Source organism: Populus nigra, chromosome 10, assembly GCF_951802175.1.
Source record: "Populus nigra chromosome 10, ddPopNigr1.1, whole genome shotgun sequence".
Taxonomy (NCBI): domain Eukaryota; kingdom Viridiplantae; phylum Streptophyta; class Magnoliopsida; order Malpighiales; family Salicaceae; genus Populus; species Populus nigra.
In genome coordinates, this window is record NC_084861.1 from 11,783,758 (window position 1) to 11,799,333 (window position 15,576).

General features: G+C 31.7%; 3 protein-coding genes across 3 annotated transcripts; 2 read left to right on the forward strand and 1 right to left on the reverse strand.

Annotated features, from left to right (window-relative positions):
• Positions 1 to 1,337: 1,337 nt before the first annotated feature.
• LOC133704895 (ycf20-like protein) lies at positions 1,338 to 3,488 on the forward strand. The gene is made up of 3 exons (XM_062129951.1): positions 1,338 to 1,452; positions 1,773 to 1,960; positions 2,695 to 3,488. Exons 2-3 carry the CDS (start codon positions 1,779 to 1,781, stop codon positions 3,140 to 3,142), a joined length of 630 nt encoding a protein of 209 aa, XP_061985935.1. The 5' UTR covers positions 1,338 to 1,452; positions 1,773 to 1,778; the 3' UTR covers positions 3,143 to 3,488.
• A 1,738-nt stretch (positions 3,489 to 5,226) lies between these two features.
• On the reverse strand, positions 5,227 to 7,525 carry LOC133704743 (protein FAR1-RELATED SEQUENCE 12-like). Its single transcript, XM_062129688.1, has 3 exons — positions 7,356 to 7,525; positions 6,200 to 6,753; positions 5,227 to 5,535 (listed from the first exon to the last, which is right to left on the reverse strand). Coding segments are annotated over exons 1-3 (768 nt in total). The 5' UTR covers positions 7,357 to 7,525; the 3' UTR covers positions 5,227 to 5,322.
• Positions 7,526 to 11,008: 3,483 nt separating this feature from the next.
• Positions 11,009 to 12,419, forward strand: LOC133705312 (GDSL esterase/lipase At2g30220-like). Its single transcript, XM_062130453.1, has 3 exons — positions 11,009 to 11,605; positions 11,701 to 11,974; positions 12,110 to 12,419. The coding sequence occupies exons 1-3, from the start codon at positions 11,009 to 11,011 to the stop codon at positions 12,304 to 12,306; spliced, it is 1,068 nt and encodes a 355-aa protein (XP_061986437.1). The 3' UTR covers positions 12,307 to 12,419.
• Positions 12,420 to 15,576: the final 3,157 nt, after the last annotated feature.

A 15,576-nucleotide genomic window follows, 5' to 3' on the forward strand; every position in this document is an offset into this window, starting at 1 on the left:
TCAACATCATGTAAGTAATAAACTCATTTTATGACTAATAATATGTTAACCATTGAGTTTTGTATGTTTATATTTTAATTTAACATTAATATTTTATTAATACTTGGTTCGCTTCTTGAGGGAGGGTTGAGAGGCCACATTTTATTTTCGTAGTACTGACAAAGAAAATGAAGTTCACATCATAGCATTCAGGTGGTTAGTTAAATGTTTGACGCACTAGACTTAAAATCTTTGCTCGTGATGGTGTTGTGGCAGAGAATAAAATCACTCAGGCAATAATAGAAGTTAAATCCAGTCGTGCTACTGACGAGTTCAGATCATTCAGTAAACGACGTAGACATAGATAGATAGATGAGTTATGTTTATATATTTTAGATTTACTTGAATATTGTATTATTGTATTATTTTATATTCATTTTGCATGTATATATGATTATTGTTTTTTGCATTCTTTGGTTACTTGTGATCATGAAATATGAGAATATGATAAGTTTAGTTAGAATTTGTTGATTGTAGTTATTGTGGTTTTTTGCAGTTTTTTTTTAAAAACGAGACAAAATTTTGGATATAGTTTCTATATATAGGAAACTCTATTTAAATTTTGATAAAATTGTAAATATTTTAACTCTCTAAAATCACAAAGTAAATAAAACTTCAGATTAATGAAAACTATAATTTCATAATTTTTTAGGCTTAAAATATAAAAATAATCCAAAACCTTACAATAACTAAAATAGTCTAATCATTTTGGTTACAATTCAATCGTTTTGTTTAATATCCTGTTGTTTTTCAAAATAGTTTTATTAAGAATGTCATGATTCATAAATGCTACATTTTATTAATATCGTGGTTCTTAAATACGACATGTATCAAATGTCACGTTTTTTAAGTTTGATATTTTTAAACTGTGCTATTTCATCAATTTTTATTTTATTTTATGCTATTTCAACATTTAATTATATCCTGGTTCCTAATTGCCTAATTTATCCTTTTCTTTTCAGCATTATGCTTGAGTAAATTATAAATTAGATCCTTGTATTTGAAAATAAAACAAAGTAGTCTCTTTACTTAACCAATGTTGATAGCTCAATTTAGTTGTATTTTATTCAAAAACACATTATTTTATCATGAATATTTTAATATTATGAATTTATTTTCTATCCTTTTTTATTTATTAAAATGAAAAATAAAATAGAAAATATCATAAAATGGACTAAATTATAATTTGATTTAAAAACATAAAGATTAAATATATAGTTTCAAAACAACGAGAGCTAATTGATTATATTTATAAACTATAAGGACTAAGCTATAATTGACTCCGTTTCATTTTCTTATTTTTCGGGCGCTTTTCCTCTAGAACCAGACACACAAATAGCATTGCAGAGAAGCAAGAAATTTGGAGAGAAACTCCAAAGCTTGAAACTTTCTCCTCAAAATTATCACCCAAAGGTTAGGGTTTTACTTACTTCTTGAATTCATCATTTTATTTATTGATTCAATCTTTCCAATTGATTAAAAACCTTAATGGGTCTTTTCGTAGATTTGTGGTATAGTTTTTTACTTCATATTATCTGAATGCTGCAATGGAGGTATTAGCATCGAAAGTTTGAGAAGTTTCTAACTTTCTTACAAGGGCCTAAATTTGATAATTGTAAATTTGAGGAGCACTTAATTGAATTGAAGATTGTAGCAATCACAATGATTGTACATTGGGTATGAATGTTATATGAAAATGGATGGTTTAACTGCTTCTAAATTATGATTCTTAGTTCTTGATGGCTTGTCAAGTGGGAGCAAGAATGCTGCAGTCAGGTTTATCAGTAATGGTGAATGAAGTCTCTGAAAGAACTTGTATAACCATTGCAACTTGTGCAATGCAGAACAGGAACATTGAACCCAGTTTTAGCGGTCAGGCATCAAAGATTGGCATAAAGTTTGTGCCTTTTCAAAAGACGAGGTACATTTTAAAGTTTGTAGACATATTTGTTGTCGAAGAGCTATTTTCTTGTGAATCCAGGAACATGGAATAGTCTAATCATAATATTTGGAATCAATATCTCATTTTTGTTGGCATTGTTTACGTTTCATCATAGTGCTGTTGTTTTGTAGCCATTGAACCCTCACTCTAGAGTATCAATTATGAAGAACAGTTGACATAAATGGTGATTAGTGGTGTTCGATAATTACATCTACCAACAAAAGGGTCTTCATGAAAGCAGAGTTATTATGTCACTTACACAATCAATTAATCAGTTTTGGAAAATTCTTTTGGCCTTGGAAGTCTGATTAATATGAGCTAGTCCATTCCTCAGTTCATCGCACATCCAATTGATTTAGGAACAATTCAGAAACTTACTAAATATGTTCATTCAGTCTTTTATGGTTTCCACGATGCTCGTACAGTAAGACTTGTGTTTTTACTTCTTGTTGCTGCTGCTGTTTTTCTCGCCATATTGGTCCTATGATTGTATAGTTAAGTTGTAGGCCTCATGATTCTACTCAACTGCCTCATTCCAGTTCTGCTGTGGCAAGTCGGATGTTGCTTTCATTCTTATGAGCTTTTTATAAGAAGTTCAATTTTTCATCCCTTGTAATTTAAATCTCTAACAATCTTGTATCTGGCTTTGGTTCCGATTTGCTCAGCCACATCTCATTATTATCATGGCTTTGGCCTTCACTGTACCAAAACAGGTTTCAGCTGAGAAGACAAGGTTGGAGAATAGCCTTTGCCTTGGACACTGGTGGGCTGCCTGGAAATGGGGAACAAGAGAACGTCAATGGTGATAGTCCTCCTGGTCTTGGTGGAACTCGGTTAGGCAGGATAGTAAGTGCAGGTGGCAGACAGCTACTAGAAAAGCTGAATTCAGCAAGAAAAAACTTCCCCATGAAAATATTTCTCCTCCTATTAGGTTTTTATACAGCAAATGCGCTGGCTACAATACTTGGACAGACAGGTGACTGGGATGTATTGGTTGCAGGCATTGTGGTTGCTGCCATTGAGGGGATTGGTATGCTTATGTATAAAAAGCCCTCTTCCCTGTCTACTAGGAGGCTGCAATATTTTGTAGCGATGATGAACTATTGGAAAGCCGGTGTTTGCTTAGGCCTCTTTGTGGATGCCTTTAAATTAGGCAGCTAAATGCCTTCCAACCATTCCTTTGTTAACCTTCTTAGGTTCTTTCTATATCCACATTTGAGCGAGAATCTTTATTCTTGTTGTTTATTGTACATAAAAATCAATTTGATGTAATTTGTTGGAATCGATTAGATTCAATCCAATGTGAGAGGTGTTAGCCAACTTAGGTTGATGAAAGGGATTGGATCCCGTGACTTGTTTATCCTGATGAGGTGGTAATCATCAAAAGGACATATAGTTAAGGAGCCAGGTAGGAAAATGATACTGTATTTAATTTTAATCTGGGAGCGGTGACAAATATATATAATTTTTTTGACATAGTGAATTCCTATACAGATTTTGGGTAAAACTTCAAAGAAAATGCGGCTTTAACTTCTTTTTGGGTGCTTTGTTGTTGTTCGCTGTCCATAGGATTCTGAAATGATTGATCATCTCCAGTTTTAAGTTTACTTGTCTGTGCTTCAGAAGAGATGTGCCTTTCATAACCATCCGATAAGTTTGCACATCTGGTGCTCTATATGGTAAGCCTATCCTCTCTTGATTGATTCTGTGTAAGAGAATTATATGTGCTTTTGCCTAGTTCTCCAGGCGCTGTTCATCATGTCTTTTCTGCTTGACTCCATCAAATCTTCCATTTAAATTTAAATATATAAACTGAATGAAGACTTTGAAGTGTTTAACTGTTTTCAAAGCTCAATAAATAAACCAAATACTTGATGTGTAGAATTCCGTGAAGGCAGTCATTCTCATTTTCGCTATATCCATTCAGAGTTATTATTCTGAAAATGATTCTCTTGTTTCACTGTATTGTTACAAGAGGAGAGCAAAACAATTTTCCCGATATGGCAAATAATTTCTAAAAAAAAAAAAAAGGGTATGAAATAAAATCTTGCTCTGATTTCCATACAGGTCGTGATATATCTGGATCTCAATTTGAACTATATTTGATCTATGTTATTTCTCTGATCAGTAAGATTCGCTATAATTAATTAGTCTTATGGAAGACATTTACATGCAGATGCCCGTATTTGATGGATACAAAAACTGCAGAGCGCTGAGGTCTTCAAGACTTCAACACACCACTCTAATCGCCAAGGTCAACTTAAACTGATGTGGGAATGCACGCGCATGATAATTATAAATCCCCTGTTAAAAAGTTTATAATCTTGAGATTTTAAGCCGAGGCGATCTAAATCCTACTAATGCTTGAAATCTTATGAAAAAAGCTGTGAAATAACTAAAATTATTGAAAAAGCGATCTTGAAAGGATTTTACGAAGATATCAACTTGTGTAGGATATTTGAACAAGTTGGCAGTCCACTCGATGGAGTTCTGTCTACCTCAAGCAAATGAATGGAACCATCTTTTCACTCAAGGGAATCCTACTGATTATTATATCTATTTTTTAAGAAACTTTTTGTGAGTCTAGTTTATATTCATTTAGGATAATTCTCCTCAAGAAAATTTGAATACACTAGCATCACATCATATATATATATATATATATATATATATATATATATATATATATATATATATATATATATATTGGGGTTATGGGTGATATAATTTATAACTCATAAAAAAAATTCAGAATTTTTGTTTTATAAATGAAGTTGATATTTTATTATTTTTACATTTTAAAAGTGTTTTTTTTTAATTTAAATTTTATTTTATTTTATTTTATTTTAAATTAATATTTTTTGATATTTTCAGATCATTTTGATGTGATGATATTAATATTTTTTTTAAAAAATAACCATAATCATACTTGCAAACACAATTATATATATGATGTTGTAATTCTTGTTATTTTCTTTATTTTTTCTAAGCTATATTCTATTTTTTGTTTGATGATTTATTTATTTTTTAAAAAAATTTATCTTTCGAATTCCAAGTTTGATTTTAGTTATTTTATGGTTATAAACACAATTAGAACGCCTTTTCCTAGTTCACTACGTCAAATTTCTTGTTATAAATCTCTATTTGAATAACACTGCACACATGGAACCATTATACTTCTGTATATGTTTATATTTTATATAACAGCAAATAATATTTATTTCGGATTTCATTAAAGACGGGGGGACACAATGAGCACTCATTCATTCATTCAAGTTTGCAGAGTTAAATTAAATTGCAAGACAAAAACAACTCAGGACTGCATGCTGTCGGCTGCTGCATTACAATGACATGACTATCTCAGATCCTGTCTTTTTTCCTTCTGACTCCATCTTGTTCACCTTTTCTACTATGCACTGGATCTTTTCTGACAAGCCTTGCGTGTGCTCCTCGATGTGATTAAATAAAAGCTGTATAAATTCTGTGAGGGAAGCATTCCTTTTTTTCTCCACCATCAGCTCCCGCATGAGTTCATGGACTCTCTTGTCATCAGCCTAGGGGAAAACAGGAACATGCAATCATCAGAAAAAGAAAAGGATATGAGAACTAACTAGTCAGAAATGAGTCTCAGGCCAAAGCTATTAATCTCGCACAATTCAGATGCCCTCGAGCAATAATTATTAATTAAAAAAGATAAATGGAATGACAAAAATTATACGAGCATTTAATAAGTCATCAACCTTGAAATAGTGAGATGCTGCATGGCTCATTCCTTAAGGCAGCTGTGAGACAAAGACTCATAGATAGTAGATGTACACTCGCAGTTTTGTTTATAAACAACCGCCCACTTAAGTGGATTTACCAGTCTCTGGAAGCTACCAGGAACATAATTGCTACAATGACCCACGGTTTTCCTATCTACTGCTCTATGGGCAGAGTGTTGAAAATTGTGGGGGCAAGAAAGAGCTAAAAATGACCTGAACTAGACAGATTTTAAACACAATATGCAGTAACTTCAAAACTGGCAACAAGTGCTAAAGTTTATAAATCAAATAGTCGTTGCATGTGATCCCAAATGGCTGGTCAAGTTCATCACAGTTTTGCTAGAGAATCAATTGAGTGGCTGAAGGGAATAAGTGAAGTAATAGCACATCAACAAAACTAAAAGGCATCATGTATCATGCTAAAGAAAGAACAAGTGTTGGGACAAGATCTGACCGGAACTTGATAGATCTTGGGATTTCCCCTAGCCTTTGGAGATTGGTTCTCAGGCAATGCCAATGGATGAGTGTGCTCCTTTACTAAACTTCTAATAACCCAAGCCCCATTACTCTGCTTTCTAAATGAAACCCTTGCTCTGCAACCCACCCTAGTGACAGCACGAGGCTTTCTTGACCATGGCATTCTAGGCTTATCAGCGGACTTTCGAAAACCCTCTCTGTTACAAACTAGTGTTCTTGAAATGATAGATCCATCACGCTGAGAGCAATTGTGATCTCTCATTCGAGTAACAAAACCTGTACGCGTGGCATAAGAACAATAGAACTCAAGTGCAGCTGCTTCTGATTCAAACTCTTGACCCACATATGGTTCGACTACAGTTAACTCAAAACCCCCAGTGGAATTTGGAGTCATTTTATCACTTTGTTCAGGTTGAGATGTTGCTTCTATAGAACTTCCACCGATTGTGCCATCACTGCCATGCTGAGGATTGCCATCTGTAGAATTATTCAGATCCTCGTTTGGAACATCAGGACTATGTTCCAAATCCACTGCAGAACACAAGTTTCCAGCGCACAATGAGGTAATTTGCAGTCATCATAGATAACAAAAGTGCACCACACTCAAATTAGCTTTTTTTTGCAGTTCATGAAGAAAAGAAGCTAAAAGATTTCAGGTAACAGTAATATTAAAACATAATTAAGCTAAAAATATCAAATATAAAAAATAGAATAGGTCTACATTTGAGCTAAAACTCAGCAGTAAGTGGCAGTAAATAAATTCTACATTAAAACTAAAATGAATGATTAAAAAAATCAAAACCCATAACTTCTCTTTCACCACCAAGTTACAGTCTATTTTTATTAGATCAGAAAACAAATAAGAATTACATTCTTTTTGTATGTTGACATAATCTTATTCTCATTTTATTTTAGTCAAAACAAAATTCACAGGTATTGAACCTACATTCACACATATGCATGCATAGATATAACTATTTAACGTAATTCCTTGTTACTTTCTAAACAATTACCAAAACCCAAAAGACAAAGTTGATTCCTTTCATCTTCGCTAACTGTCTACATGAAACCCATTTAGGAATTGAACAATTCTACAAAGGGTAATTTATTTTACAAAAAACAGAGACGCTTACTGAATTTTGGATTCAAAATGAGGATCCAGGTGGGTCAGACAGTCGATTACGGAAGATGAATTTTCTGTTTGGTTGTTGAGAAAACCCAGAGTTTGGGGGTTTCTCTCTCTCTCTCAAGACCAAGTTACGGTACCATGTTTCTCTGCGAGAAAATGTGGACCGTAGGTTGTTGAGAGTTTAAACGGTCCAGATCATTTATTACAGTACCTCCAGATTCTCGAACTTAGAGCCAACGGGCTCATAATGGGCCGGGTTCAACGCTATGTCTTTTGCGTGTCATGCTCCATGTGTTCTGACTTCTTTTCTTTTGGACTTTTTTTTTTTTAATTCAAATTTTGATTTTAAACTCCTTGCCTTATATTTAATTTGATCTATGTCTCCTCCAAAGTAAAATTTCTCCGTTTGATTATTTCCTGTTTATTTTGAAATCAAGAAATAAGATTATAAATATAAAGTACGATGAGTAATCATTATTATTTGTACAATTTATAAATATACAATGTGATAATGGATAGATTTTAAATTTATGAGTTGATCAAATTTATATTTTTTTTAAAATCATTTATAAGTTTTAAAATAATTAATATTTTTTAAATTTCTAAGAGATAGAAAATTGAAAAATAATTAAGAAATAATAAATTGAAAAATCAAACTACATTTGATTTTCTTTACTTTTATTTCTTTAACTTATTGAATATACTAATCTTTGAAATTTGTTAGAAGTTAAATTTCACTTTATAGAGATTTGGAAAAACAAAAACAATTATAAATAGATAAAAATATCCCTCACAGATTGCTACAACTTATTTATACTATTATATCCATAGTTTTTAAACTCGACTCGGTTCAAGATCCGTGTTTCAGGTTTTGACAGGGTCGCTCGGATTAATTTCTATTTAAAAAAAAATAAAAAAGATGTCCTTTTAATAAAAAAACAAAAGTCAACAGGTTGCAACCAGGTTTTTGACCGGGTTTTATCGGGTCACCGGGTCACACCAGGTCATGACTTTTCCTACTTTTTCTTCAACTCGACCTGGTTCCAGCCCCGAATCGGGCGGGTCCTGGATCTACCCGACAAGTCGGGCCAGATTTTAAAACTATGATTATATCTACTAGTTTCTTGGCATGTGCTTTGAATGTGTATTATATAATTCTATATTTAATACTTTTTTTTTGTTATTTTTCATGAATTTATGCAATAGTTAATAGTTAGAAAATAAAAAACCATACATACATATATTATAAAAACTCCTAAAAATAAGCTTTAAGAGTTTTGTATAACTTTCTTGTAAATAATTAAGTACTGTAGTTAAAAATTAAAATATTATTTTTATACCGTGCTGTATATAGTTCTGTCTTTTGTTTTTAATCACATTTTAAAAAAAGTATCATTTTTCTTGGCACGTGCATTAATAATAATTTCATTTAAAAAAAAAACATGTTATCATTATTACTTAAAGTTAAAGTTAGTTCGTTTATATGATAAAAAAAATATATAATAGAATATAAATTCAAAATAAGATCAATCATATTTTATTTATACATATAACGGATATAATGTGAATGAATTTATTTATTTTATTCAGAAGTACCCATTAAATTTAACTTGATAATATTAGACTGTAGTTTCTACATATCTTTTTATTTTAAAGAGTTCACCTTGAAAAAAAAATGTTAAGGATACATACATGGATAAGACTTATTTTCTGACTAAAGGGACCATTTTCTACATTATTATAATTTGTCAAAAATTATAAATTCTTTCACATGGAGTAGTTAAAAATTAAAAATTAAAAATTAAAAATAAGATAATAACCAAGGGTCTTATATAAATAAATAAGAAATAACTAAGATCCAATTTAATAATTTTTAAGATTTTAATTCAATTTTTTTATTTTTTTATTTTTTATTATATGTGGTGTGAATAGAGATAAAGGATATAGATATGAACGGAAATTTTAAGAATTGCTGTATTTAAAGGAGTCTTTTTAATATCAGAAACGATTATACAAAGTAAAAATATGATAATTTATAATATTTTTTATATTTAGTAATACTTATAATTAAAAACTCTTGAAAAAAATTCAAAGAAACAAAAATCTCTAAAACACTGGATCTCGCATGATAATGTTTATATTACAGTACTATAAAATTAAAATAATATTCTCTTCAACTACGATCGCTACTATATTACAATATTTATGAACTATACTTTTGTCTAGAGGAGTTTTTAGTTAAAAAAAATAGTCGTAGATTTAACGTGATTATACTAGTATTATAATTGCTACAAGTATTTTTATTTAAAGGATTCCCTTTTAATACATGCAATATAAATATTAAAAGAAACGTACACAATTGAAAATTTTATGCTATATATCTATTGGCCCAGGTGTTCTTTTAACTGGTGGAGAAAGAAAGAAAAAAACAATATATATATATATATATAAATATATATATATATATATAAATATATATATATATATATATATATATATAAACAGGAATCTCATTTTAAAAAAATAACTAAGATCCAATAAGTTGTAGAATTTCAATGTAATTTTATTGTTTTTAAATTTTAATTACATGTAATGTGAAAAAAAATTAGAAACATAGAAACATTGAGGGGTATAGTCTAACTGGTCAGACTTTAGGTTTGCTTTTCTCTAGAGATCAACAGTTCTAGTCTCACAAATCTCAGGGTCAATGAAGATTTACATGGTCATTAACTTCTGGGCTCATAGGATTAATCGAAGTACGCACAAGTTGGCTCGAACACCCACATTAATTAAAAAAAATAAAATTAGAAACATAGGCATAAATATAAGTCCTCCTGTTAAAGAAACCTTCTGATTGTTAACAGATTAAATTAATCAAATAATATGATTTAAAATTTTGATAAAATTTAATAAAAATTCTAGCATTTCATCGTTGTCTTTTTTTGACCTATTTTAACCATTTTAAGAAGTTTGACATTCAAAATACGGTGTCAATGAGATATAATATGGGTTTGGGGCGCCTATCTAAAAAAAGTTATTTATAGTATTTGTAGTTTTATGTGATATATAAATAGTCATGTGCTGGAAAACAGGATTGACCTACTTTTTAGGAATTATATTAATGTTTTAGTTGAAGATAAATTTATATTTATTGACATAAATTTTATACTACAGTATAAAATTTTATTTTATTTTTAAATGTAGTCGAGTCTTTTTAATTTTGGCATGTAAAATCTTTTTAGACAAGAAGTGACATGTTAAAGTACATTCAATACATTTGATAATCATTAAAACTTAGGGATATTTTTGTTGAATCAAATATTCCAATATAAAATTCATAATTTTATATATAATTATGGATTTGTATAAATTGGTCACGTAGTCAACAAAGGACAAGTCACCAGCACTGTCAGATGATGATCCGTATCCTGGTTAGCTATCATTCAAATCTTGAAAAGCTATTTTTATTTTTATCTTGTCTTGGCTTCCCTGTCAATCACTGTCTTCGAGTTGTTTCCTCTGAAGGTTTCTAGCTAATTGAGTATTAATGGTATAGATACTCGTTATATTTGCTTATTATAAATAGATCAGGACAGAACGCCGATAGAGTAATATTTAGCAGCAGTTGAGTTCATTCCCGTCACTTTTATTTTAATAATGGCAAGCATCAAGATTTATGCTATAGCAGCTTACGTTTGCGCGATCATTTTCAATACATGTAAAGCTGCAGGACAGGGACCTTTGCCGAAATTTCCTGCCATTCTCATCTTCGGCGACTCAACAGTAGATACAGGCAATAACAATTATATCAATACACTTCTTAAGGCCAACTTTTTCCCATATGGTCAGAACTATCCAGGTCAGAAAGCGACGGGGAGGTTCTCTGATGGAGAATTGATTCCTGATATGTTAGCCTCTGCTCTGAAGATCAAAGAGGCTGTTCCTCCATTCCTGGATCCGAATTTGTCTGACGCAGAAGTCATTACCGGTGTAAGCTTTGCATCAGCAGGAGCGGGATACGATTACCAAACAAATACCCTTCTAAATGTTATCCCAGTTCCAAAGCAGATTGATATGTTCAGGGATTATATTGCAAGGCTAAAGGGTATTGTAGGCGAAGAAAGGGCTAAACAGATCATTGGTGGTGCCTTTGTTCTTATTAGTGCAGGAAGCAATGATATCTTTACAAGGCCTTTCAACTTGCACTATAGTTTCCAGGATACTATGCTGGATATCGTTCAAAATTTTACTAAAGTAAGCAACCATATCTCTCTGTGATTGCACAGCTAATTTTGTAGATATTGCAGAATTGACATCACGTTTTCAATCATCTATCTATGAACTTACAGGAGCTGCATGATCTTGGATGCCGCTCCATGGCTGTAGCTGGCCTTCCTCCAGTTGGTTACGCTCCCATCGAAAAAACTATTCAGCTGGCCACTGAACTTCTACTTCCTGTAGATCTAAAATGGGTGGATAACATAAATTCATATGCTCAATCTTATAACAAAGAGCTTGTCAAGCTTTTGGCCCAAGCACAGACAACGTTTTCAGGGAGCAAAATCGTATATGTCGACGTATATGAGCCACTGGATGACATGGTCAAGAATCCAAAACGATATGGTAAGCTAATGCACCACATAAAGTTTTACAAAACTGAAATGCTTAGATTTCATCACAAGTAAATAAAACTGCATCAAGCAAGGAAGATTAAAAGCAAAAGGCTGAATATATATCGCGGGTTGTGTTTCACAATAGGATTTCTGGAAACAAAGAGAGGATGCTGTGGGACTGGACTTTTCGAACTGGGACCCTTGTGCCGACCAACGACCCCAACATGTGGAAAATTATTAGCTTCCAAGTTCTTATTTTGGGATGCTGTTCATCCCAGCAAATCAACCTACCGGGTCATCGCTAAGCATATAGAGAAGGAGGTTTTCCCCAAGTTCCTGTAAACAACATATTGCTTTCACCTGCACAAGATCCTAGCTTCTATGCAGCAGAATATACGCTCGAGTCAAGAATTTGTAAGAAATATGAGATAGATTATGCATCAATTAAGCTCGGGTCGTGGCAATTATATTTACTCATATTTTACTTGTATTTTTTTATTATATCTGTGTAAAAAAAATGTTTAATTTAAGTTATATCATTAATAATAATTTTAATTTAAGTGATTTTATTAATAACATAAAACTCAATTTATTACTAAATAATTTGATATGTTTAATCTTGTAACAGACACACAACACAACACAGTAAACATATTAGAGGATATTTAAGCTCTGAATCTTCAATGACAAGGTCAGCAATACTATAAAATTTATTATTAGGAGATGACAACCTCCGCAATTTAATTAGAGCATCATAAATTTATAGAAAATAAAGTCAAAATTACGCAATGCATGCAATAAATTAATTTTATTTTCAGCAAATTTGGATCCTCTCATGCTTGAAATGATAAACCACTAATTAATGGAAAAACAATCAACGACCTTCATACTTACTAGGTAATCTAGTTGAATTTTGCCTAATTTTTGACATTTTACTTGAAATCAATAAAATGTAGAGTTAACTTCTCCAAGCAAGAAATTGAATTTTATGGGATGTATTGCGTATGTAACTTTTTGGAAACAAAGAGAGGAATGCTGTGGGACTGGACGTTTCGAAATGGGACGACCATTCCGTGCACATATGACTCAAACATGTGGAAAAATCCCAAGTTCATATTTTGGGATGCTGTTCATCCCAGCTCATCAACCTATCGGATCCTTTTTGAACACTGTGAGAAGTTCGTTCTTCCCAAGTCTGTACAACACACACACACACACACACACACACACACACATCTATATCAGGGCTTACGTGCAAAAAAATGAAAATAATATAAGCTCTTTTGCTGTTTATATAACACTTGATCGATCCCTTCACGTCCCAATATCCCTTTACCTCTCGTTTATCTTTCTCCAGTGTTATGGATTCTGTGTGCGATCAAGATCCATGTGCTCTCAACCACTCCTCTTCCTTTGAATAGTGACATTTTACCTGTTCGAGCCTTACTCGTTTCTTAATAAAACCAGGCAGGAAACTTGTGAAGTTCAAGATTACTTTGCAACTTACTACTAAAAACAGGGGTATTAGCATCTGAATTTAACAACGGATAATTCCGTTGCTAAATTCAATAACGGATTTATAACGGATTATACATATATTTTTTTTAATATTAGCAACGGACTTTAGCAACGAATAATCCATTGCAAAATTTACGTTGAATTTAGCAACGGATTTTCCGTTGCTAATTGAAAAAAAAAATTAAAATGTTAATATAAAACTAAAATTATGTAGACCGTTGATTACATAAAATTTGAACCGTTTATTTTCACTCTCTCCCCCCCCCACACCGAAATACAGATCCAACAAAACCAATTACGCTGAAAATTAATTTACTTCCACTCTTCCAGTATCCTTCTTCGTCCCTAATAACATCGATTCCTAACTGTTCAAAAATCACCCTCTCTTCATTGATTTCATCTTCCTTTATCTGAAACTGTTCATCATCTTCGTATTCGTCTTCAACAACCCTATTTTTTTTCTTCATATTCTTCTCCTTCATCTTAACAGTTTCAATATTTCTCTGCAAACCAACAAAAACAAAGACCCATGGCAACATCGCACGAGACCAATCATCATCACCATCAAACATCCTGTTTTACCCCTTCTTTGTAAACGGGTTAGGTTTTGCACTGTTTTCTTCGATAGCTCAGGTAATTAATTTATGGTTTTTGTTTTCTTTGTTGCAATTTAAGTTACACTAAACAGCTCTAACCTAACTTTTCCAATCTCAGGTATTATTTTGTCGTGTTGATCCATCTCCCTCACCTGTAACTGAAGAACACAGGTAAGAATTTTTTTTCCCGATACTTTGAATAATGGTTTTAGGCTATTAATTCGATAATATAAGGTTTATGAAATGTTTTTACCATGATTTATATCCTAATTATGCACTTTTAAGTGAAAATTTATGAAAACCCCCAAATTAATTTTTAGGGTTACGGTTCATAAATTGAATACTTTTATTCAACTTGACCAATGCTGGCAATTCTTGTGTCTGGAAGAGAGTAATTGATGGAAATTATGCATGTTTAATTGAAAATTTATCAAAACTCCCAATTTAATTTTTAACAATTAGTATTATTGATGTTGGGTGTTCTTTGATGTCTGCAAGTCTTTTTGTCCTCCTGTGCGCAGACACCTAGGTGTTTTGAATGTATTCACATATATATATGGAAACTTGCTTGTTGATGTTGTGTTTCGTTAATTCGTTAATAAGATTGTTGTTTTATTTTTGTTTCTTCATTCATTATTTTTTTTTCTTGTTGTTTTACTTGTTATATATATAAGTAGCATAATTGTGTAGTGAAAGATGTGAAAGATGTTAGAATTCATGGTTGCCTCCTCCTTGTATGGTGATCAGTTAATTTTTAGGATTATTTGTTGTTGATTGTAATCCGTTGCTGCGAAATCAGCAACGGATAAATCCGTTGCTAAAAAATCAGCAACAATAAATTTACATCTGATTTTTTTCATTATTGATTCCATTACTAAATTGTTTTAGCAATAGATTTTAATATTATTTACAATGGAGTAGTCCGTTGCTAATTTTTTAATTTTTTAATAGTGACTGCTATACACACATGCACGCGCACACACGAGCGGGTGTTTCTTCACTTGTTTTTCCTACGCCCATCATGGGCCACTCTATCTCAAGAGTTTGTTGGTTGTGGATTGTACGTGATTTTGAGGGCTCAATAATCATAACAGCAAATATTTGTATCGGAGGTTTTCAAACCGATTTTATTTTGCGTATATGTGCGTGCGTGGGGGTAATTTAAAAAGTTTTTTTTTTTTTTTTTCAATCCTATACTTTTTTATCAGATGAGTGCTACAATATCTGTAATTTTATGTTGCTGCCTTGAGGTGGACAGAGAGAGGAAATTTTGGGGAGAAAATTAATTGGTGGCCGTTTGAGAGTGTTGTTATTTATGTTTTTTTGGTTGTTTTTAAGAGGTGTTTTTTTTTAAAAAAAAATATTTAAAAAATATTTTTTTCAATTTTTTTATAACTACATTAAAATTATATCTTAAAACAATTTATGCCAAACAGTCACTCACACACATGATTGACTTCCCAGAATATTTGCATCCACGTCGCCCTTGGGTGAGATA

Excerpts from the sequence above, each read along its gene's own strand:
- LOC133704895 (XM_062129951.1), top strand. The coding sequence starts at position 1,779 with ATGGCTTGTCAAGTGGGAGCAAGAATGCTGCAGTCAGGTTTATCAGTA. Across the intron at positions 1,961-2,694 it reads GTGCCTTTTCAAAAGACGAG|GTTTCAGCTGAGAAGACAAG; the intron begins GTACATTTTAAA and ends GTACCAAAACAG.
- LOC133704743 (XM_062129688.1), bottom strand. Across the intron at positions 5,536-6,199 it reads CCAAGATCTATCAAGTTCCG|GCTGATGACAAGAGAGTCCA; the intron begins GTCAGATCTTGT and ends GTTTTCCCCTAG.
- LOC133705312 (XM_062130453.1), top strand. The coding sequence starts at position 11,009 with ATGGCAAGCATCAAGATTTATGCTATAGCAGCTTACGTTTGCGCGATC. Across the intron at positions 11,606-11,700 it reads TCGTTCAAAATTTTACTAAA|GAGCTGCATGATCTTGGATG; the intron begins GTAAGCAACCAT and ends ATGAACTTACAG. Across the intron at positions 11,975-12,109 it reads CAAGAATCCAAAACGATATG|GATTTCTGGAAACAAAGAGA; the intron begins GTAAGCTAATGC and ends GTTTCACAATAG.